Below are 23,194 nucleotides of genomic sequence, written 5' to 3' on the forward strand. Positions count from 1 at the left end.
CGAGATTGCATCATTGCACTCCAGCCTGGGTAACAAGAGTGAAACTCTGTCTCAAAAAAGAAAAGAAAGGAAGCAGGAGAGCAAAAGGCAGGCAATGAGGCTTGAGACAGGCAGGACTAGGGACTTTCTCGACATTAGATTGTTGGGCTTCTGTTTATGTTGCCTGTAGGTTCCTTCTTTTCTTTTCTCTTTTTCTTTTGCCTCCTAGTGACAGCTATTCTAAACAAATTGCCAGCATTGTCTTCCTCTGTTGACATCCTTCCCAGCAAGGAATTTAAAATAGCATCTCCCCCTCTGGAATGTACTGTGAGGGAAGAGGTGATTAGCATAAAAATGTGTTCGGACCCTCACACCATCCTCTCAGGCAGAGATGGGAGTAAAAATGAGCGATGTGATCTGTCCGACCCTGGTGTATCAAGTCCTTTTGCTCTTTTCAACTGCCTCAACAAAGGAACCAGAAAATTAAAAGGCGGCTTTGTGGATGAGCCAGAATATGAGTGCAGTAAGTTTTTTTTTCTCTTTCTTTCTTTTCTTTTTATTGGAGTTTGCCCTGAAGTGTAGGGAAGCTGGCAGTTCTTTGACTCTTGTGGGGTCATGAAATGACTGTTCCTAGGAGATGCACTGAGCTAACATTCTGGAGAGAGGTTGCTGCAGGTCATGAGGTTGGGCTACAGAGTCCTCTGGTTCCTTATGATTCCAATAAGGTTCTCTTTTAAGGCCTGAAGACCCTGCATGATTTGGAGGAGGCACTCAAACCTGGAAAGGGTTTTCTGATACAAAATATCTGCAACTGACTGTCCCCTCTAAGGCTGGAGGTTCAGTGTGGGGGTCTCCTGGGAAGAATATTCAAAATGGAGGCAAATATGTAAACGCTCAAAGAAGATCCTTACCATTTTGTCAGAAAGGAATAAATTGTTAATATTACTGAAAGGGAAGGGAGTAGGCAAAGCTAAGAGAAACAGGGGCCAAGGAATAGCTAACCAAACTTGGAAACGCGCATGGATTCACATTCCCACTGCCCAGGCAAACACTCTACAGAGCTTTGCCCTAGTTCTTCATTTGCTCAAACCTTGTCTGTGGAAACTTCTTTAAAAAAAAAGAATTTATCCCAGAAGATCCAAGATGGCCAATTAGGAGCAGCTCAGGATTGCAGTTCCCAGTGAAAGCACAGAGGGTGAGTGGATGCCGCATTTCCAGATGGATTTTTATTGCCCACAGACCAGGAGATTCCCAGGTGGAGGAGCCCCTTGGGTCGCCAGTGTTTTGGCCGGTGCCCCTGCGCAGCAGTTCTCCGTACAAAATACACTGGTCTGGGTGCCCTTTTAGCTGGCGAGTGGAGCTCTGGGAAGACAGAGTCACTCTTTCATCTCAGGGACTGAAACAGGGAGCCAGGCCAGGAGATTCCCGGGCAAAAAAGTGCCATGAACCTCAGCACCGCTATTTCAGCCAATGCAGTGGGTCGCCACACGGGAAATCACACAGATCCCGGTGCCTTTTCAATAGGCAACTGGAACACCTGGTAGAGAGTCCACCATTCAACTCAAAAAAAAGGTTCTGAGGCAGAAAGCCATGTGATCAGGCTCGACTGGTCCCACCCCCACCAAAAAAAACAGCAATTGGAAACACTCTGGGTTGAGAGTTTCACAGTAAGCACAGCTGAACCCGGGATGGTCCAGCTCTGTGGGGGAGGGGCATCCCCCATTACCGAGGCACTCTACCACTACGGAGGTAGTCTGCCATTGCTGAGGCAGCCTGCCGTTGCCAAGGCAACCCGCCATTGTCGAGGCAACTCGCCATTACAGAGAGAGTCTGCCATTACAGAGGTGGGCCACCATTGCCGAGGCAGTTCTAACCACACCCATATAAACAGGACTGCAGGGACGTTCACACGGCAGCTGGGCAGAGCCCACAGCAGCTCAGCAAAGCCTCTGCAGGCAGACAGTGACTAGGCTGCCTCCTTGCTGGTTAGGGAAGCCCTGAAAAAAAAAATGCAGCAGCACAACGGAAACTCATAAAGCCCTAACTCCCCGTGACAGAACACCTGGGGAAAAAAAAGGGGTTTATGAGTTCTGTTGCAGGAGACTTAAATGTACCTACCTGCTCATCAGCTCTGAATAAACAATGAAGCTCACAGCTCAGCACTTGAGCTCCTGTAAAGGACAGACTGTCTTCTCAAGCAGCTCCCTGACCCCTGTGTATCCAAAGAGTCACCTCATAAAGGAGAGATCAGACTGACATTTGGCAGGTATCCTTCTGGGACAAAGATAGCAGAAGAAGAAACTGGTAGCAACCCTTACTGTTCTGCAGCTGCTGCAGGTGATCCCCAGGCAAGCAGGGCCTGGAGTAGACCTCAGCAGTCCTACAGCAGAGGGACCAGACTGTTAGAAGGAAAAAACTAAGAAACAGAAATAACTTAATCATCAACAAATTGGACATCCACTCAGAGACCCAATCTGAAATTCAGCAACTACAAAGATGACAGGTGGATAAATCCACAATGATGGGAAGAAACCAGTGCAAAAAGGATGAAAAACACACAAAACCAGAACACCTCTCCTCCTACAAGGGATCACAACTCCTCACCAGCAAGGAAACAAGGCTAGATGGAGAATGAGTGTGATGAAATGACAGAATCAGGCTTCAGAAGGTGGGTAATAAGAAACTTCTGTGAGCTAAAAGAACATGTTCTAACCCAATGCAAAGAAACTAAGAACCTTAAAAAAAGATTTGATGAAATGCTAACGAGAATGGACAACTGAGAGAGGAATATAAGTGAACTAATGGAGCTGAAAAACACAACACGAGAACTTAGCGAAGCATGCACAAGTTTCAACAGCTGAATTGACCAAGCAGAAGAAAGGATATCAGAGGTCAAAGATCAACTCAATGAAATAAAATGAGAAGGCAAGATGAGAGAAAAAAGGATAAAAAGGAATGAACAAAGTCTCCAAGAAATATGGGACTATGTGAAAAGACCTAATCTATATTTGTTCAGTGTACCTGAATGTGATGAAGAGAATGAATGCAAGCTGGAAAATGCTCTTCAGGATATTATCTAGGAAAACTTCCCCAACCTAGCAAGGCAGGCCAATCAATACTCAAGTCTAGGAAATACAGAGAACACCACAAAGATATTCCTCAAGAAGAGCAACCCCAAGGCATATAATCATCAGATTCACCAGAGTTGAAATGAAGGAGAAAATGCTAATGGCAGCCAGAGACAAAGGTCAGGTTTCCCAGAAAGGGAAACCCATCAGACTTAAAGCAGAAACCCTATAAGCCAGAAGAGATTGGGGGCCAATATTCAACATCCTTAAAGAAAAGAACTTTCAACCCAGAATTTCATATCCAGCCAAACTGAGCTTCATAAGTGAAGGAAAAATAAAATCCTTTGTGAACAAGTAAGTACTCAGAGATTTCATCACTACCAGGCCTGCTTTATAAGAGCTCCTGAAATAAGCACTACACATAGAAAGGAACAACCAGTACCAGCCACTCCAAACACATACCAAAGGATAAAGAACATCAACACAATGAAGAATCTGCATCAACTAACCAGCAAAACAGCCAGCTAGCATCAAAATGGCAGTATCAAATTCACACATAACAATATTAACCCTAAATGTAAATGGACTAAATGCACCAATCAAAAGACACAGACTGGCAAATTGGATAAAAAGCCAAAACCCATCTCACATGCAAGGATACACAAAGGCTCAAAATAAAGGGATGGAGGAAGATTTACCAAGCAAATGAGAGCAAAAAAAAAACAGGAGTTGCAATTCTCATCTCTGATAAAATAGACTTTAAAGCAACAAAGATCAAAAGAGACAAAGAAGGACATTACATAATGGTCAAAGGATCAATGCAACAAGAAGAGCTAACGATCCTAAATATGTATGCACCCAATACAGGAGCATCCAGATACATAAGGCAAGTTCTTAATGACTTACAAAGAGACTTGGACTCCCACACAGTAATAGTGGGAGACTTTAACACCCCATTGTCAATATCAGACAGATCAACCAGACAGAAAATTAACAAGGATATCCAGGACTTGAACTCAGACCTGGAACAAGCAAACCTGATAGACGTTTACAGAACTCTCCACCCCAAATCCACAGGATATACATTCTTCTCAGCACCACATAACACCTACTCTAAAATTGACCACATAATTGGAAGTAAATCACTCCTCAGCAAATGCAAAAGAATGGAAATCATAATAAACAGTCTCTCAGACCACAGTGCAATCAAGTTAGAACTCAGAATTCAGAAACTAACTCAGAACCAGACAGCTTCATGGAAACTGAAAAACTGGCTCTTGAATGTTGACTGGATAAACAAAGAAATGAAGGCAGAAATAAAGAAGTTCTTTGAAACCAACGAGAATGAAGACAAAACATACCAGAATCTCTGAGACACATTTAAAGTAGTCTCTAGAGGAAAATGTATAGCAATAAGGGCCCGCATGAAAAGAGTGGAGAGATCCAAAATTGACACCCTATCATCAAAATTGAAAGAGCTGTAGGAGCAAGATCAAAAAAACTCAAAACCTAGCAGAAGACAAGAAATAACTAAGATCAGAGCAGAACTGAAGGAGATAGAGACACGAAAAACCCTTCAAAAAATCAATAAATCCAGGAGCTGGTTTTTCGAAAAGATCAACAAAATAGACCACTAGCCAGATTAACAAAAAAGAAAAGAGAGAATAACCAAATAGATGCAATAAAAAACTATAAAGGGTATATCACCACAGATTCCACAGAAATTCAAACCATCATCAGAGATTATTACAAACAACTCTATGCACATAAACTAGTAAACATGGAAGAAATGGATAAATTCTTGGACACTTGCCTCCTCCCAAGACTAAACCAGGAAGAAGTTGAAACCCTGAATAGACCAATAACAAGGTCTGAAGTTGAGGCAGCAATTAAGAGCCTACAACCCAAAAAAAGCCCAGGTCCAGACACGTTCACAGCCAAATTCTACCAAACATACAAGAGGAACTGGTTCCATTCCTTCTGAAACTATTCCAAATAATCCAAAAAGAGAGAACTCTTCCCAAATCATTTTATGACACCAACATCATCCTGATACCAAAACCTGGCAGAGACTCAACAAGCAAAGAAAAGTTCAGGCCAATATCCATGATGAACATAGATGCAAAAATCTTCAATAAAATACTGGCAAGCCAATTGCAACAGCACATCAAAAAGCTTATCTATCATGATCAAGTAGGCTTCATCCTGGGGAAGCAAGGCTGGTTCAACATACGCAAGTCTATAAACGTAATTTACCACATAAACAGAACCAAAGACAAAAACCACATGATTATCTCAATTGATGCAGATAAGGCCTTTGACAAAATTCAACAGCCCTTTATGCTAAAAACTCTCAATATGCTAGGTACTGACAGAAGGTATCTCAAAATAATAAAAGCTATTTACCAACAGCCAATATCATACTGAATGGGCAAAAACTGGAAGCATTCCCTTTCAAATCTGGTACTAGACAAGGATGCCCTCTCTCACCACTCCTATTCAGTATAGTACTGGAAGTTCTAGGCAGAGCAATCAGGCAAGAAAAAGAAATAAAGGGTATTCAAATACGAAAGGAGGAAGTCAAATTGTCTCTATTTGCAGATGACATGATTGTATATCCAGAAGACCCCATCGTCTCAGCCCAAAATCTCCTGAAACTGATAAGCAACTTCAGCAAAGTCTCAGGATACAAAATCAATGTGCAAAAATCACAAGCATTCCTATACACCAATAACAGACTTAAAGAGTGCCAAATCAAGAACGAACTGCCATTCACAATTGCTACAAAGAGAATAAAATACCTAGGAATACAACTAACAAGGAACGTAAAGGACCTCTTCAAGGAGAATTACAAACCACTGTTCAACGAAATAAGAGAGGACACAAACAGATGGAGAAACATTCCATGTTCATGGTTAGGAAGAATCAATATCATGAAAATGGCCATACTGCCCAAAGTAATTTACAGATTCAACACTATCCCCATCAAGCTACCAATGACCTTCTTCACAGAACTGGAAAAAACCACCTTAAACTTCATATGGAACCAAAAGAGCCCACATAGCCAAGTCAATTCTAAGCAAAAAGAACAAAGCTGTAGGCATCACACTACTGGACTTCAAACTATACTACAAGGCTACAGTAATCAAAACAGCATGGTACTGGTACCAAAACAGAGATATAGACCAATGGAACAGAACAGAGGCATCGGAGGCAACACAACATATCTACAACCATACAATCTTTGATAAACCTGACAAAAACAAGCAATGGGGAAAGGATTCCCTGTTTAATAAATGGTGTTGGGAAAACTGGCTAGTCATGTGCAGAAAGCAGAAACTGGACCCCTTCCTGACACTTTACATTAAAATTAACTCCAGATGGATTAAAGACTTAAACATAAGAGCTAACATCATAAAAACCCTAGAAGAGGCCTGGTGTGATGGCTCACGCTTGTAATCCAAGCACTTTGGAGGCCAAGGTAGGTGGATCACCTGAGGTCAGAAGTTCAAGATCAAAACCCTAGAAGAAAATCTAGGCAAAACCATTCAGGACATAGGAGTAGGCAAGGACTTCATGACCAAAACACGAAGAGCATTGGCAACAAAAGCCAAAATAGACAAATGGGACCTAATCAAACTCCACAGCTTCTGCACGGCAAAAGAAACAGTCATTAGAGTGAATCGGCAACCAACAGAATGGGAAAAAATTTTTGCAGTCTACCCGTCTGACAAAGGGCTGATATCCAGAATCTACAAAGAACTAAAACAGATTTACAAGAAAAAAACAAGCCCATTCAAAAGTGAGCAAAGGACATGAACAGACACTTTACAAAAGAAGACATACATGCAGCCAACGAACATATGAAAAAATGCTCATCATCACTGGTCATTAGAGAAATGCAAATTAAAACTACATTGAGATACCATCTCACGCCAGTTAGAATGGTGATCATTAAAAAATCTAGAGACAACAGATGCTGGAGAGGATGTGGAGAAATAGGAACACTTTTACACTATTGGTGGGAGCATAAATTAGTTCAACCATTGTGGAAGACAGTGTGGTGATTCCTCAAGGACCTAGAAATAGAAATTCCATTTGACCCAGCAATCCCATTACTGGGTATATATCCAAAGGATTATAAATCGTTCTACTATAAGGACACATGTACACGAATGTTCATTGCAGCACTGTTTACAATAGCAAAGACCTGGAACCAACCCAAATGCCCATCGATGATAGACTGGACAGGGAAAATGTGGCACATATACACCATGGAATACTATGCAGCCAACAAAAATGATGAGTTCGTGTCCTTTGTAGGGACATGGATGAACCTGGAAACCATCATTCTCAGCAAACTGACACAGAACACAAAATCAAACATCGCATGTTCTCACTCATAGGTGGGTGTTGAACAAGAAGAAGACATGGATGCAGGGAGGGGAGCACTACACACTGGGGTCTGTTGGGGGGAAATAGGGGATGGACAGTGGAGGGGAGTTGGGGAGAGATAGCATGGGAAGAAATGCCAGATATAGGTGAAGGGGAGGAAGGCAGCAAATCACACTGCCGTGTGTGTACCTATGCAGCAATCTCGCATGTTCTTCACATGTACCCCAAAACCTAAAATGCAATTAAAAAAAAAAAAATTCACTATATTATCCAGGTTGGTCTCAAGCAATCCTCCTGCCTCTGCCTTGGCCTTCCAAAGTGCTCAGATTGTAAGTGTGAGCCATCATTGCCTGGCCCCGCCTCATTTTTTTTTTGTATCCTGGACTTAATGACCCTCCCTGCCATGACCACTGAGGGGCTTTTTATGCTGAATTGAATCTGTAAGTACCAGTATACCATAAACCCCATAGAGTATGTCTGTAATGAGACAAGCCTTCCTGATGTCCACACTTGTCACTCTTCACATACACGCTCTCCTTGGCTGAGACAGCTGTGTGTCTTGGAAGGAAGAGATTAATCAATCAGTGAACGGTTAATAATAAAATACCAACACTGACAGCAGGCATTACTACACGTATTAAATGCTAGTTTGCATTACCCTGATAACATGAAATTTGTTTTGGGAAAATACAAAGGTTCTTTTTATGAAACCTTTCCATTAGTTAGTTGAACTAATTTCTAGCATGCCATATGTTTTCAAAAACTAGCACTTAAATGCAAAAAGGAAAGGTTCCCCTCACCTCACCGTATCACGTAGGGTTTTAAGAACAAATTCATGAGTGTTTGATCTGGTGTTTGAAGACTAGATAAAATCTGCAGTTTTCTTTCTTTTGCGATGTTTAGCACACTCAGATCTATGGGAATTTAGAAGTCAGCCTGAGGTCCTGGCTGTGGCAGCCTCTACCAGCACACAGCCAGCTGGTCGCCCCATCCTGTTTAGGCATTTGTGTTTCTGTGACAGAGCTGTGTGGCCTCTTAGCTGTGTGGCCACCGCAGTTTATTTTACAGGGCTTGCCAGGGAGGATTGAGAAGGAAATAGTCTAGTCTATTATGCCCCCTCGTATTGAAATTTGAACTAAAATAAAAACCTACCACCTAAGAAACCGGGGAACCAGTGCCAGGGTGCATAGAGCTGGATGAGGCCTGGCAGAGCTTCTCTGTCTCTCCTGGGGGTGGGGAGCTCCCTCCAGTCTGTGGCTTTGTGTCTGTTGGCAGCATACAAACTCCCAATGAGCCCAGTGACAGCACTGCAGACAACAGTCGTCATTATTCTGGTGTCTCAGGGTATTCTGCCTGAATGGAGTCCCCATACCCTGATGGGGGACAGAAGCTGACATGAGCAGTTTCACCTGCTTCAGAACTTGGTTCCAGAGCTTCACAAGGGGCATCTGTGGACCAGCTCCCAGCAGTGAATATAAGACATGTGCCTCCTCCCAGGATGAATTGCTTAGTTCTGGGCACAACAAAGGCCATCTCCAAGCCACCCCTGACCCTCCACCCACCCAGTCACCACTGCCATAGACCCCTGCCAACATTCCAAAGCTGGGAGAGCTTTTCTACCTCTTAAATTTCTGAGGCCTGCTCAGAATGCAAAGAGGACTCCTCCTCCTGTTCCCATCACACTGGATTATTGCCGGTGTCAGCAGATGGAGGCTGCCTTTTATATGCAAATATTTGGGAGCCGTTAATTCCCCAGTTCCTGCCACTACTCAACCCTCTTATAAAACCTTGTCTGTACCATCCAAATGGCAAATTGAAGTTCCCACTCAACCAGAACTATTAAGGACTTTAAGGTATGGTGATAGCCTGCAGTCTGAAATTGACTTATTTTTGACACTCCTGTGCTGATTCAGTTGCTGCAGATTCAAAAAACAGACTGTAAGAGGTAGATGACTTAAGACAAAACTGCTGGGGAGGAGAAAGGCATTTAATGTCTAATGAGGAACGTGGTAACTAACATTTATTGACCTCTGATTGTGTGCCAGGCACCGAGCTGCATGCTATATAGAAAGATCACAGCTGCTACGGAAGGCTTGGAGGTCTGCACTATTATTATTATTCAAGTAAGGAAAGAGGGGCTCGAAGAGGCTAAGGACTTTTTCCAGAGCCACCCATCTGGATGGTGGGAAAGTCAGGATTGGAACCTGGGCAAGCCGCACTCACACCCTGAGCCCTTTTTCTGGTCCACTGGGAGGGAAAAGAACTAATGACTGCCACAGAATCTGCAAGGACAAGAGGACAATCGAGGATTTATGGCCTCCTTCCGCCTGACTTTAAGAGTCAGTGGTTATGAAAAGAGCTTTGGCCTTCCCATCACTCCTCAGCCCCTCTTCCTTTTTGTTTTCCATGCCTCCCCCGCTGTCCTTTCTCTGCTCCTCCCCTCTCGGAGCCCAAGCCCTGTAAAGTTTGCCAAGTCTGATCCCTGCCCAGCAGCCATTGCTTTCAGCAGAGCTTTGCTGATCAATATTAAAAGCTTCGGCTAGAGAAGAAAAATTTCTCAAAATTCAAAACATGTCTCCTGGGGAGACTCTTTGTTAGGATTGGGCATTTCAAACTCCTCCACAGTTCTCGAAATGCAGCCTAGGCTAGCATTCAGTAACGGCACTAGGGCTGCTCCACACTCAGCTTCCAGAAGTGCCGGGCTGCGGCTGCCACACAGTCCCGGTTGGTGTGGGACAGATTCCACTTCCCATTGCTGTCTTCAGCTGTACCGTGTTCTTCTTGGCTGCGCTCTTGGCTGTTTTGCGCTTATACAGTATGTTTTGACTCAAATTTTCTCCCACTACTTTCTGCACTTCTCCTTTGATGGCACATAAACGCCCCTGTATTCAGCCTCAGTAACAAAACCAACAAAACCTTCCTGATTTAGTGCCACCTTAAGCACTTTCTTTCACTGTTACCAACCCAGGGAGCCCTGCTGTAAGGTAGAAATTGGAGGATAAAATGGGAGCAGGAGAAGCAGTTCTTTCCCTTCAGAGAAAGTTGTTTGTTCTTGCCCCAGTCTTGACGTAAAACAGCCTTCCAAAGGATTTCATGCATTTGATACGGCAAGGTGGCACAGAAGATGGCTGCAAATGAGCTCTGAAATGGCCACCAGCCTGGCCCAATGAGGGGACTGACACAAAAAGCCTTCTCCCAAGAGCTAGGTCTCTGGAGTTGTGATGAGTTGATGAATCTATGAGGAAAGCTCTTGCAAGCCACCTCACCTTCCCCAAATGCTGTTGCTGAGCTTCACTGCAATGCTGGGTCTTTTGTAGCATGGAGGGAATGTCAGGAAGCTGGTCCTAGAGTTCATTTGCACTGTCATCTATCGAGTGCAGTATCTAATGAGTCCCCTTCAGTTGTCAGTGCACATGGCTCTTAGTCAAGGAGGGACAGACATGCATTAGAGAAGCCCACAGAGAGAAGCCATGTGAAGGAATCCGAGCTCCTGGGAAGATGGTAGGAAGAGGTCCTAGGGAATCTTTCCTAAACTTCTCCCTCAGTGTGGGGTTTTCCTTACCCTCAAGCATGTGGGTATATGGATGAGGGCAGACGCCTGACAAGACTGAGGTTTTATGAAGAGGAGGAAATGGGTGGGTAGGTTTACCACACAGGAGAAGTGGGACGTTAAACCTCACATGGTCAGCAGCAGTGAATCCACACAGCTCTGCAGCAACGCAATTCTTGCTGCCCTGGAGGAATTCAGCCCAGGGACAAACGGCAGAGTGAGAGACCGGGGCAAGTTTTAGAGGAACGAAAGGAAGTAAAGTACACTTGGAAGAGGACCAAGCAGTCGACTTGAGAGATCCAAGTGCCTCCTCTGGCCCTTGACTTGGGGTTTTATACATTGGCATGGTTCTGGGGTTTTTCTTCTCCCTGAGTTCTTCCCTTGGGGCAGGCTATCTGCACGTGCAGTGGCCTCCTAGCACTTGGGAGGAGCTTCATACACAGAGTGCTTACTGAAGCCATGCACGTGCTCATTTGTTTTTCCCTTATCTGTCAAGTGTTTCTAGAGGAAGGTCATATGACAGTTAAACTTCTCCATTTGCCTCCTAGTCTGCATGCTTGAGCCCACTTGCCCATCTCTTGAGACATTATCAGGAAGCTGCTGATTGCCAGCTTCAGGTGTTTTCTTTTTTTGTTTGTTTGTTTTTTTAGAAAGAGTCTTGCTCTATCACCCAGATTGCAGTATACAGCCAACTTGCTAGCACAGCTCCTTGGAGGCCCAGCCTCCCAAGTAGCTGGGACTACAGGCACGTGCCTAGCTAATTTTTGTATTTTTTAGTAGAGATAGGGTTCGCCATATTGCCTAGGCTGGAGTCTAACTCCTGGGCCCAAGTGATCCACCTGCCTTGACCTCCCAGAGTGCTAGGATTATAAGCATGAGCACCCAGATTCACAAAGCATGTTCTTAGAGACCTACAAAGAGACTCCTACACAATAATCATGGGAGGCTAACACCCACTGTCAATATTAGATCGACAAGACAAAAATTAACAAGGATATGCAGGACTTGAACTCAGCTCTGGACCAAGCAGACCTAATAGACAGCTACAGAATTTTCCACCCAAATCCACAGAATATACATTCTTCTCAGCACCACATCACACTTAATTCTAAAATTGACCACCACATAATTGAAAATAAAACACTCCTCAGCAAATGCAAATGAATGAAAATCATAACAGTCTCTCAGACCACAGTGCAATCAAATTAGAACTCAGGATGAAGAAAGTCACTCAAAACCACAGAATTACATGGAAACTGAACAACCTGCTCCTGAATGACTACTGGGTAAATAAAAAAATGAAGGCAGAAATATAGATGGTCTTTGAAACCAATGAGAATGAAGACACAACATAACAGAATCTCTGAAACACATTTAAAGCAGTGAGTGAGTAGAGGGAAATTTATAGCACTAAATGCCCACAGGAGAAAGCAGGAAAGATCTAGAATCAACCCCTAACGTCACAATTAAAAGAACTAGACAAGTAAGAACAAACAAATTCAAAAGCCAGCAGAAGACAAAAAATAACTAAGTTCAGAGCAGAACTGAAGGAGATGGACACACCAAAAACCCTTGAAAAATCAGTGAATCCAGGAGCTGTTTTTTTTTTTTTAAAGATCAACAAAATAGACCACTAGCCAGACTAATAAAGAAGAAAAGAGAAAAGTATCAAATACAATAAAAAGTGATAAAGATGATATCACCACCGATCCCACAGAAATACAAACTACCGTCAGAGAATACTATAAACATCTCTATGCACATAAACCAGAAAATCTAGAAGAAATGGATAAATTCCTAGACACTTACACCCTCCCAAGGCTAAACCAGGAAGAAGTTGAATCCCAGAATAGACCAATAACAAGTTCTGAAACTGAGGCAGCAATTAATAGCCTACCAACCAAAAGAAGTCTAGGACCAGATGGTTTCATAGATGAAGTCTACCAGAGGTACAAAGAGGTGCTGGTACCATTCCTTCTGAAACTATTACAAACAATAGAAAAAAAAGGAATCCTCCCTAACTCATTATATGAGGCCAACATCATCCTGATACCAAAACCTGGCAAACACACAACTAAAAAAGAAAATTTCAGGCCAGTATCCCTGATGAACATTGATGTGAAAATCCTCAATAAAATACTGGCAAACTGAATCCAACAGCACATCAAAAAGTTTATCCATCATGATCAGGTCAGCTTCATGCCTGGGATCCATAAGGTAATTCATCACATAAACACAACCAAAGACAAAAACCACATGATTATCTCAACGGATGCAGAGAAGGCTTTTGACAAAACTCAACAGTGCTTCATGCTAAAAACTCTCAATACTAGGTATTGATGGAATGTATCTCAAAATAATAAGAGCTATTTATGACAAACCCACAGCCAATATCATACTGAATGGGCAAAAACTGGAAGCATTCCCTTTGAAAACCGGCACAAGACAAGGATGCCCTCTCTTACCATTCCTGTTCAACATAGTATTGGAAGTTCTGGCCAGGACAATCAGGCAAGAAAAAGAAATAAAGGCTATTCAATTAGGAAAAGAGGAAGTCAAATTGTCTCTATTTGCAGACAACATGATTGTATCTTTAGAAGACCCCATTGTCTCAGGCCCAAATCTCCTCAGGCTGATACTCAACTTCAGCAAAGTCTCAGGATACAAAATCAATGTGCAAAAATCATAGGCATTCCTATACATCAATAACAGAGAACCAAATAACGACTGAATTCCCATTCACAATTGCTACAAAGATAATTAAATACCTAGGAATACAACTGTAAGGTTTATTGCCGAGTTTAAAATGAGGAAACTGAGGCCAGTATCAGAAAATGAAAATCCAATTTATTCAGCTCCCAGGCGAGGTTCCATGGTCCTGCGGAAAGGGGCCAGGGAAGTCGCGCCAAATTCCTGGGGCGTGGGGTTTTTATGGCTAGAAGGAATGAGCAACAGCTGGGTGCTCTGATTAACTCCAGGGGAGCGAGATTAAGACGGGGCAGGCCGCTATTGGTTGGCGGGTTGTTGGGTGGGTTTTCCAGTGGGAGAGCCGGCCAGGAGCCTTGCATCAGCTGGAGCCTTCTGGGGAGCCATGCGGCAGAGTTAGGTACCAAGTGCAGAGCCTGGTGCCAGGTGCAGAGGTGGGTATGTCCAACCTCCTGGCGAGGCAGCCGGCCTTACAACAACTAACAAGGGATGTAAATGAACTCTTCAAGAACTACAAACCAGTGCTCAAAGAAATAAGAGAGGACACAAACAAATGGAAAAACCTTCCATGCTCATGGTTAGGAAGAATCAATATCATGAAAATGAACATACTGCCCAAAGTAATCAATAGATTGAATGCTAACTCCATCAAGCTACCGTTGACTTTCTTCACAGAATTGGAAAAAAATCACCTTAAATTTTATATGGAACCAAAAAAAAAAAAAGCCTGCAGAGCTAAGACAATTCTAAGCAAAAACAAAGCTGGAGGCATCATGGTACCTGACTTCAAACTATACTACACTAAAGGCTACAGAAATCAAAATAGCATGGTACTGGTACCAAAACAGACATATAGACCAATAGAACAGAACAGAGTCCTCAGAAATAATGCCACACATCTACAACTAGCTGATCTTTGAAAAACCTGACAAAAACAAGCAATGGAGAAAGGATTCCCTATTTAATAGTGTTGGGAAAACTGTCTAGCCATATGCAGAACCTGAAACTAGATCCCTTCCCTATACAAAAATTAACTCAAGATAGGCTGAAGATTTAAATGTAGGTAAAACCTAGGTAATACCTTCAGGACATAGGCTTGGTCAAAGACTTCCTGACTAAAACACCAAAAGCAATGGCAACAAAAGCCAAAATAGACAAATGGGATCTAATTAAACTTAAGAATTTCTGCACAGCAAAAGAAACTATCAGAGTGAAGAGCAGGCAACCTACAGAATGGGAGAAAATTTTTGCAATCTATCCATCTGACAGACAAAGGGCTAATATTGAGCATCCACAAAGAACTTAAACAGATTTACAGGAAAAAACCCCATCAGGAACTGGGCAAAGGACATGAACAGACGCTTCTCAAAAGGAGACATTTATGCAGCCAACAAACATATGGGAAAAAAAAGTCATCATCACTGGTCATTAGACAAATGCAAATCAAAACCGTAATGAGATACCGTCTCATACCAGTTAGAATGGCGATTATTAAAAAGTCAGGAAACAACAGATGGTGGAGAGGATGTGGAGAAATAGGATCACTTTTACACTGTTGGTGGGAGTGTAAATTAGTTCAACCATTGTGGAAGACAATGTGGTGATTCCTCAAGGATCTAGAAATACCACTTGACCCAGCAATCCCATTATTGGGTATATACCCAAAGGATTATAAATCATTCTATAAAGATACAATCAGCTGGGCACGGTGGCTCACACCTGTAATCCCAGCACTTTCGGAGGCCAAGGTGGGCAGATCACAAGGTCAGAAGTTCAAGACCAACATGGCCAACATGGTGAAACCCCGTCTCTACTAAAAAAAATTAGCTGGGCATGGTAGTGCATGCCTGTAATCCTAGCTACTCTGGAGACTGAGGCAGGAGAATCACTTGAACTGGAACCCAAAAGTGGGAGGCTGCAGTGAACCCAGATCACGCCACTGCACTCCAGCCTGGGCTATAGAGCAAGGCTCTGTCTCAAAAACAAAAACAAAAACACATGCACATGTATGTTTATTGCTGTATATTGTTGGCACAGTTTACAATAGCAAAGACTTGGAACCAACCCAAATGCCCATAATGATAGACTGGATAAAGAAAATGTGGCACATATATACCATGGAATACTATGCAGCCATGAAAAAGGATGAGTTCATGCCCTTGGCAGGGACATGGATGAAGCTGGAAACCATCATTCTCAGCAAACTAACACAGGAACAGAAAACCAAACAAGGCATGTTATTACTCATAAGTGGGAGTTGAACAATGAGTACACATAGACACAGGGAGGGGAACATCACACACTGGGGCCTGCCGATAAGTGGTGGGTAGGGGTAGGGATAGCATTAGGAGAAATAATACCTAATGTAGATGACCAGGTGATGGATTCAGCCAACCACCATGGCATGTGTATACCTATGTCACAAACCTGCACATTCTACACATGTACCCCAGACCTTCAAGTATAATAAAAAAGAAAGAAATTCACTAAATGAATAGTAAACTGCTAAAGAGGGAGTTAATGGATTGAAAGCTATCACAGAGAAGTTGAAATCTGCAAGGCAAAATCAGAAAATCTAATTAGAGTTTATGGAGAATATCTACAAAATAGAGGAGAGGCAATATTCAAAAAATTGATGGCTGAGAAGTTTTCAGTTTGAAGGAGTAAATCTAATTTCTTAGCAAGATAAATAAAAAGGTCCTTTTTGTTATGTCTCAGTAGTACTTCATATTAGCAACCAAAAAAAAAAAAAAAACTTGAAAAGTTATCAATTGCAAAAGTCATTTACCTATAAAGGAATGATAAAAGACAGACTTCTCCTCAAAAAGAGTAAAAGTCAGAAGTAAGCAGAATAATGTCTCCAAACTGCTGAGGGAAAATAACAGACAGTCTAGAGACATGGTGGAACCTCGTCTCTACTAAAAATATAAAAATTAGCCAGGCATGGTAGTGCATACCTGTAGTCCCAACTACTCGGGAGGCTGAGGCAGGAGAATCTCTTGAACCCAGGAGATGGAGGTTGCAGGGAACCAAGATCGCACCACTGCACTCCAGCCTGGTGACAGTGAGACTTCATTCCCCCCTCCCCCCAAAAAAAAACTTGATCCTCAAAGACTGTACAACTTGGAATCTTCACAATCCTGGGATCATTTGCTAAAGCACTTGTTCTTAAATAATGTAACGATGATGCAGGTCTCAACATGAAAGCCTGTGAACTTTAGCAAAAGAATTGGAGAGGCTTCTAGGGTTCTGAATTCCATAACTCACAGTTCTGAAGGCAAGACTGAGACATTCCAAGTAGGGAAAGGTCACCAGACTGAGACATTCCAAGTAGGGAAAGGCCACTAGCAATATCAGGGTGGTTCCTTGTAAAAGGCCCACAGGCTGGCTTCCAAGAAGCCTTATAAGGTGACATTTATTATCTTCATGATTTACCAGTCTGGCTCTTAGCTTTTCAGGTTCAAAAACAGATTCAATCAAGATACAGAAAAAGAGATTCATTATCGAAGTTGGTCTCACCTTAACCGAGCTCACAAGATTGATCTGTAAACCAAAATGCCACTTGGCATTTACACAGAGAAATATAACTGATGGATATTCTTAAAGTACAAATGACTAGTTCATTCTTTCCTGTAGGCAGGCCTACACAGGGAGGCAGATCATAATCGGGAGGTTCTCTGGTGAACATGCAATCAGAATAAAGCTGAATCATAATGCTTAAGGGTATAGGCTAAGAGAGTAGTCCATCCCACAGCAAATATGGCCCTGCCGGTGGAACTAGGTTCCTTTGAAGGCTGTCAGCAATGACTCCCTCTGCTCTGGTCAGTATTTGGATAGACACCTGTCAATGTTTTGTCTCATTTTTTTATGCCTCAGGGCTAACACAGGCCCATACCCACCCAGATCACCTCCCAAGTTAGTCTCTCTCCTAGATGTTAATACTTTCCATCACCTTATAGTGTCATTTTTTTCTCCTTAGACTTACAGTTTAAATCTCAGTGAGCAATCTTATTTTCAAATCCGTGAGTGATCCCCTGCTGTACTTACACTGGTCAAGAGGAGAGGATGACAGTGACAAGCAGCTCACTAACACCAAGACTTATCAGTCATTTACAAAAAACAAAAACTTCACATTCCTGCTATATGTTTATGCCATGTGTATTATTTTTAATATTTTTCCTTAACTCTTTAAAAAACTTACTTTAAATGATTATTCCTACCATAAATAGAAAATGACTATTCTTGTCACAAAAGGAAAATAGCTCTAAAAATAAATATATTGAAAACAAAAGTTATTTTTCCCATGTACTTTTTTAGCTAGATACTATTTGCCATGGAAAGCTCTCAGCCTGAGCAGCTCTTTGAGACACACTAGTAGCAAACTGAGACTCCCCTCAATGTAATCGAAAACATCAAAAGAGAACTAAGCAGGGGAATAATGTAAGATATTGTTTAAAGTATTTAGTGCCTTATCCCACTACCATCTAAACAATAATCTCACATTAGGTGTCTTACATTTTGGGGAAAGATGACCTTGGCTCTTTCTTACTGTAAGTGTATTTGAAACTTGTTTATACAACTGTAGTGATGCCTTCCACTTCCCAGCTTCGCTTGACCCTGGCTTCTGCCTGATGCCCTACTAACTGTCATGTTCCTGCCTCTTCTGCACAGGTATACACTGGCAGCTCAGGACCTGGTGATGCGTGCCCGGGGTGTGCTGAAGGACAGAGGATGGCGGATATCTAATGACCGACTGGGCTCAGGAGACGACATTTCTGTATATGTCATTCCTTTAATACATGGAAACAAACTGTCATGAAAATGGCCCAGGGAATTGGGAGAACAGAGGGGAAGAAAGCTGGGATGCCTCTTGGCAGGATGGAACTGGGAAGTGCCCAGCTGATTTCCAAGTGATGCAATCTCTTCCCAGCCAGCCCAGGTGGGGAGTTTGCAGCCAAAAGGCCATGCTTCAAGATGACCCTTTGGTTTCCATTTCTTCTTAGTAACAGGTCAACTCAATAAGAGCAAAACACAAAGGCTGCTACCACGTGTTGTATTTCAGTTCCTTTCACAGGCCTCCGAGGCTGCCATTGCCTATTTGGGGCACATATGTCATATTTATTTTATCTAGAGTAGCTGAGGCAGCCATTTTCAGGTGTAAATGGCAGAGGACTCTTCAGCCTGTCAAGCCGCCAACTTCTCTAAGGGTTAAAAAGTGCTGCACTGGAAAGTTGGGGGTCATGCCTCAAAACATAAGTGCCCACCGTCTAGGAAGCCTGAGATTTATTTCAGGGATTGCCATCTGCCCCTCCCTGTTTCCCGTTTTTATGCTTTTGTGGCAATGGTGAAGTGAGGCAGGGATTTTTTTTTCCCCTTTTTTGACATTCCTTGAATTTGTTTTTTTTTCCCCTCCATAGAACATACCTGGGACTTTCCGACACCCTGCTGAGGAAGTTCTGTGTCAAAGTCCCATCCAGGTTGGGCTGTCCCCACATCCTCCAGCCCACACAGTCCAGGCAGCATCCAGGCTAGTGGCCTGCATGACAGAGGGTCTTTGTTGTGTAATATTCCTTCCCAAGTTACATTTTCTCCCCAAATCGGTGTGTTTTCATGAAACTGTGAGTGTTCTGTGGACCAGCAATTCCTCTCTTGTCTTCAGTGGTCTCCCTATGTGGCTCAAGGGTTCTCTATGAGAGTCTGGATTTTCACTTCTGATACAGGTTCCCACTTTTTTGTGTTGCAGCGACACATATAAAGCAGTGTTTCATAGAGCAGTTTAGGAAGTTCCTTGCATCTGCTGGTTCACCATACCTCGTCTGGGGACCATTTTGAATTCAGGTTTCATGGCTTGTGACTGTCCCCAAGCCCACTCCAAACAAAGTGTGAGGATCAGAGATTTATCAGGGAGCAGCAGTTCTGCTCTCCCCATCATCTTTGTGCGAGGCCCCTCGGTGGGGCACTTTAATGGAAGAATTTGAAATGGGTTGACTGGCCATTCTCATGCTGTGCTCCCTATCTGTTCTCTAAAGAATCATGTCCCAGCTCCTCCAGGTCCCACTGTGGTTGCACCTCTGAGTGTTCGTTACAAGAGCAGCAGCAGCAGGCACAGTCCACACCTTATCTCTGCTGGGAGGAGTAGCCAAGTAGATTATAAAACTCACTTCTGACTCTTAGACTTGTAGAGCCACTAAACTGCCTAGTCTTCTTCCTGCTGAGCTACTGAGGTATTGTCACCACTTTGACAACTTTGAGTAATTGAAACACTCTTCTGACCAAATAAAGAAAAATGTCACTGGTATGATTTCCCCAAAATGCTCAAGAGCTAATTCCAGTTCTCATATTTGTTTGAATATCTTCTCCAGAGGAGAGGATCAAAGTCTCTCCTCCAGGGTAGTAAATCACCTGCATTTCTGGAGTTGTTGATATTTTATTTGAAAAGGGCTGGAGCCCCTCCTTCTCAGGAATGAATTCATTCCACGGTGTGGAAATAGTGCCCTGTGTGGCAGGTGAAGTGCTGTGAGAATTCACACCTCCAGGTGTTTGTGGAAGTGTTTCCTGGGAAGAATGGGACTTCTGCCTTGTCAGGAGTTGTCTTCATCCGACAGTGCATTTCCTCCTCCTCCACTAGATCTTAGCTACCCCAGACATCTCTATGGAGAGTTGGTGGAAGATGCTTTGCTTCTTTGTGGAGTCTGATGCTGTGGGAAAACCTTCAGGCATGCAACAGCAGTGTGTTCCACTCCCTGTTCTGTCCTGGCTCTCAGAGTCATGTTTAAGTAGGAAATCTGAGTAGGTCTTCTGCGGAGGACGCTGAGCTGTCATCTTTGGGATCCTTCCTGTGTCCCAACTGCCTTTTATTTATTTGCTTTCCTTGGCCTCTATCTGGGCCCTACCTTGATCTTCTCCAGTCTGATCAAGCCATCAGAGTAAGAATTTGGGTGTAGATGTCACAACGACCTTCTACTCAATCCGCCAATTCATTTACTACTAAGGCACGTCTCAGGAAAAACTCTAGAAACCTCTCATTTAAAGTATTATAAAATCTTGAGCATTTAGTCCTGCTGGTTTTAGTTAGAAAGGTATCTAGGAATTGTTTCATAAGCCACTCTGGGTGAAAAGACCTTAGTTACAAGATAAAGTCATGTTTATGTTAGGAAGACTATAAATGAGGTGAAGAAACCCAAAGCGGGAAAATGATGTAAATGAAGCATGGCAGTTCTGCCCAGCACTGATCTTGCTCTATGAATTGAGCTAACTCAGTTTTGGCCCGATATTTCACCCAGGCCCCCTGTCACCCAATCCTAGAACAGTACCTGTGTCTACATAATAGGTTGGCCCTTGGTGCATTCCTGGGAAAGTCAAAGGACACACACTTCGAAATGCTGCAGAACATTATTTATACATGGTTCTGAAATCTTGTGTATCTGACTTACAGTCGAATCTGCTTGCTCGAATAGCCTCAGAGGAAGTCTTGTTTAATAAAAAGCTTTTGATTTCCTAGTGAAGTCTTCATGGTTGTCTTGAGGGGCGTGTGGCTACTTTAATGAAAGTCAGCTCTAACTCTTGGTTGGGCTGGCCCTCTTCAGACTCTTTGGTGAAACTCCTTTCTTTAGAACAAACTCAGTCTCTCCGTACTCTGCAGCATTTTGCTAGATGATAACCAAAGCCTTGTTTCTGTAGCCAGTGTCAGCAGTCAGAGAGGCAGAGGGTGTGTTCCGCTATCTGCTGTTCTTGAGGTGGGAAAGGAGAAAATCGGGCTAGGCCAAGAACTCAGCTGTCTAATAGGACAAAGCCTTAAGCAGTGGGAATTTCAGTTATTTTCCACAGTATTCCGTGTTAGGGGATTTGGAGTGCTTACTTTTTAAATTCTTAAACAACTTACTTCCATGGGGCTTTGTGAAGTCAGCTGTGGCCACCATCCTCTTACTGTGTTCTCAGTATTCGTTTACTTCCGGGGAAGAATGGCAGCCACAGGGAGATGTTGGTGGGCAAGAATATGAGTCCCAGGATCCAGATTTAGCCTCAGATCTTCCCCATTCAGGCACGGTTTTTTATTTAACAAGAGCGCTAGTATGAAAACATTAGGGACACATCTCCTATGTCTTTAAAATTCCGACTGTCCTCTTCATATCACCTGCCAATCAACTTTATAAGGCCACAAGTGGTCACTGGTTTTCCTTCCACTGGTTTGAGGTTCTCAGCTTTCCTTAAGTGACCCAGCAGCTCCGCTGTTTTTCAGAGTGAATATGTTAAGCTTTGATTCTAGTTTCAGTAAGTTAGTGCTTCTGGGACACTTTCAGAAAGCAGTGAGAGTCAGTGTCTATGCAAAGAGCAACCTGGCCGATCCTGAAAGTTATCAAATTAAGAAAATGATAAAACACGCTCTGACCACAGGACAGAATTTTATGTTAGGAACACAGATTGTTTGGAAGACTTACAATTGCAGAGAAAGGCTGTGGCCTGCACACTACATAGCCCACCTCTCTGAGCAGACTTCGGTCCTGTGTGGGTGATGTGGCACATGTTTGTACACTGGGATTTTTCAAAGGACACTATGTGAGCAACCTGACTTGCTTCTTCTGTTAGTATTGTGGCTTCTGTCAGATGGAGTGGCGGTCTGCAGAGGACTGCTCTTTCCAATCCACAGTGTTATCTGTGTAAATAGCTTTAATTTTTCCTGTGTCTTAGGTGAAGTTTTGTTTATGTAGCAACCAGGTAGACAGTGACCAAATAAGGCTGTAAATGTGCTGTAGTTTCCTACTGTGATGTACTTGAAGGAGAACCTGTGTCCTCTACTTTTCTGATCTCCCACAAGTATTTTGTGTTTGTTTCCTGAGTCCTGAGGTTACTCTTTTACTCCTGTTTCTCGCCCAATTTTTTTTTTCTGGAGACCCAGGGAGGAGGCCCATGGTGGAGATCATTTGTAAGGAATGTATCATGGTCTGGGTTTCCAAAACAACCCTATGTTCAGTGAATGAGAGAAATCTGCCTTGAAATGGTTTCAGAACAATGTACCTTTATGCTTTGTGATTGTGAAACATGGACTTTTTTGTAACCCCAAAATGAAAACTGTTTAGTAAAGGGGATCTATTTTGTGTGTTTTGAAACTTAGGTGCAATGTCCCCTGGAAAAAGCTAAAAAAAAATGTATATGCTCAATGACATTTTAAAATAAAATACTATAGATATGTAAATAGGACATATTTACCAAAACCTTTTTCTGTCTTTTCTATGAATACACTGTGAAGTTTCTTGATATCAGGTAATGGTCTGATATAAGAGTATCATGGCTCAGTGTGAGATTATCCACTGTGAACACAGACTCAAAATCAAGAGGGAACGGATGCCAACACTATAAGCCTTTGCAGGAATAACAGTAATGGCTAATATGTTTCAACTATGCCTCTAAAGGAACAACCATGGATACCATTAGTAAACACAGAGAATTCAGAGAAAAGAATTGCTCCCAAGAGGTATTCTTAAGCGAAAGGGATAGA

The 23,194-nt window shown here is 42.8% G+C and overlaps 1 protein-coding gene across 3 annotated transcripts in view; it reads left to right on the forward strand.

The window, feature by feature from the left end:
* PPM1H (protein phosphatase, Mg2+/Mn2+ dependent 1H) overlaps window positions 1-22,910 on the forward strand; it is a 299,883-nt gene extending 276,973 nt beyond the window's left edge. For all 3 annotated transcript variants that reach the window (XM_002752683.6, XM_035256216.3, XM_078336206.1), the window contains one exon: window positions 18,370-22,910. In XM_002752683.6, the coding sequence (XP_002752729.1) occupies window positions 18,370-18,517 (148 nt within the window). In that variant the 3' untranslated portion in view covers window positions 18,518-22,910. The remainder of the gene's footprint in view (window positions 1-18,369) is intronic.
* The last annotated feature ends 284 nt before the right edge of the window (window positions 22,911-23,194 follow it).

This window comes from Callithrix jacchus, chromosome 9 (genome assembly GCF_049354715.1).
Source record: "Callithrix jacchus isolate 240 chromosome 9, calJac240_pri, whole genome shotgun sequence".
Classification (NCBI taxonomy): Eukaryota; Metazoa; Chordata; class Mammalia; order Primates; family Cebidae; genus Callithrix; species Callithrix jacchus.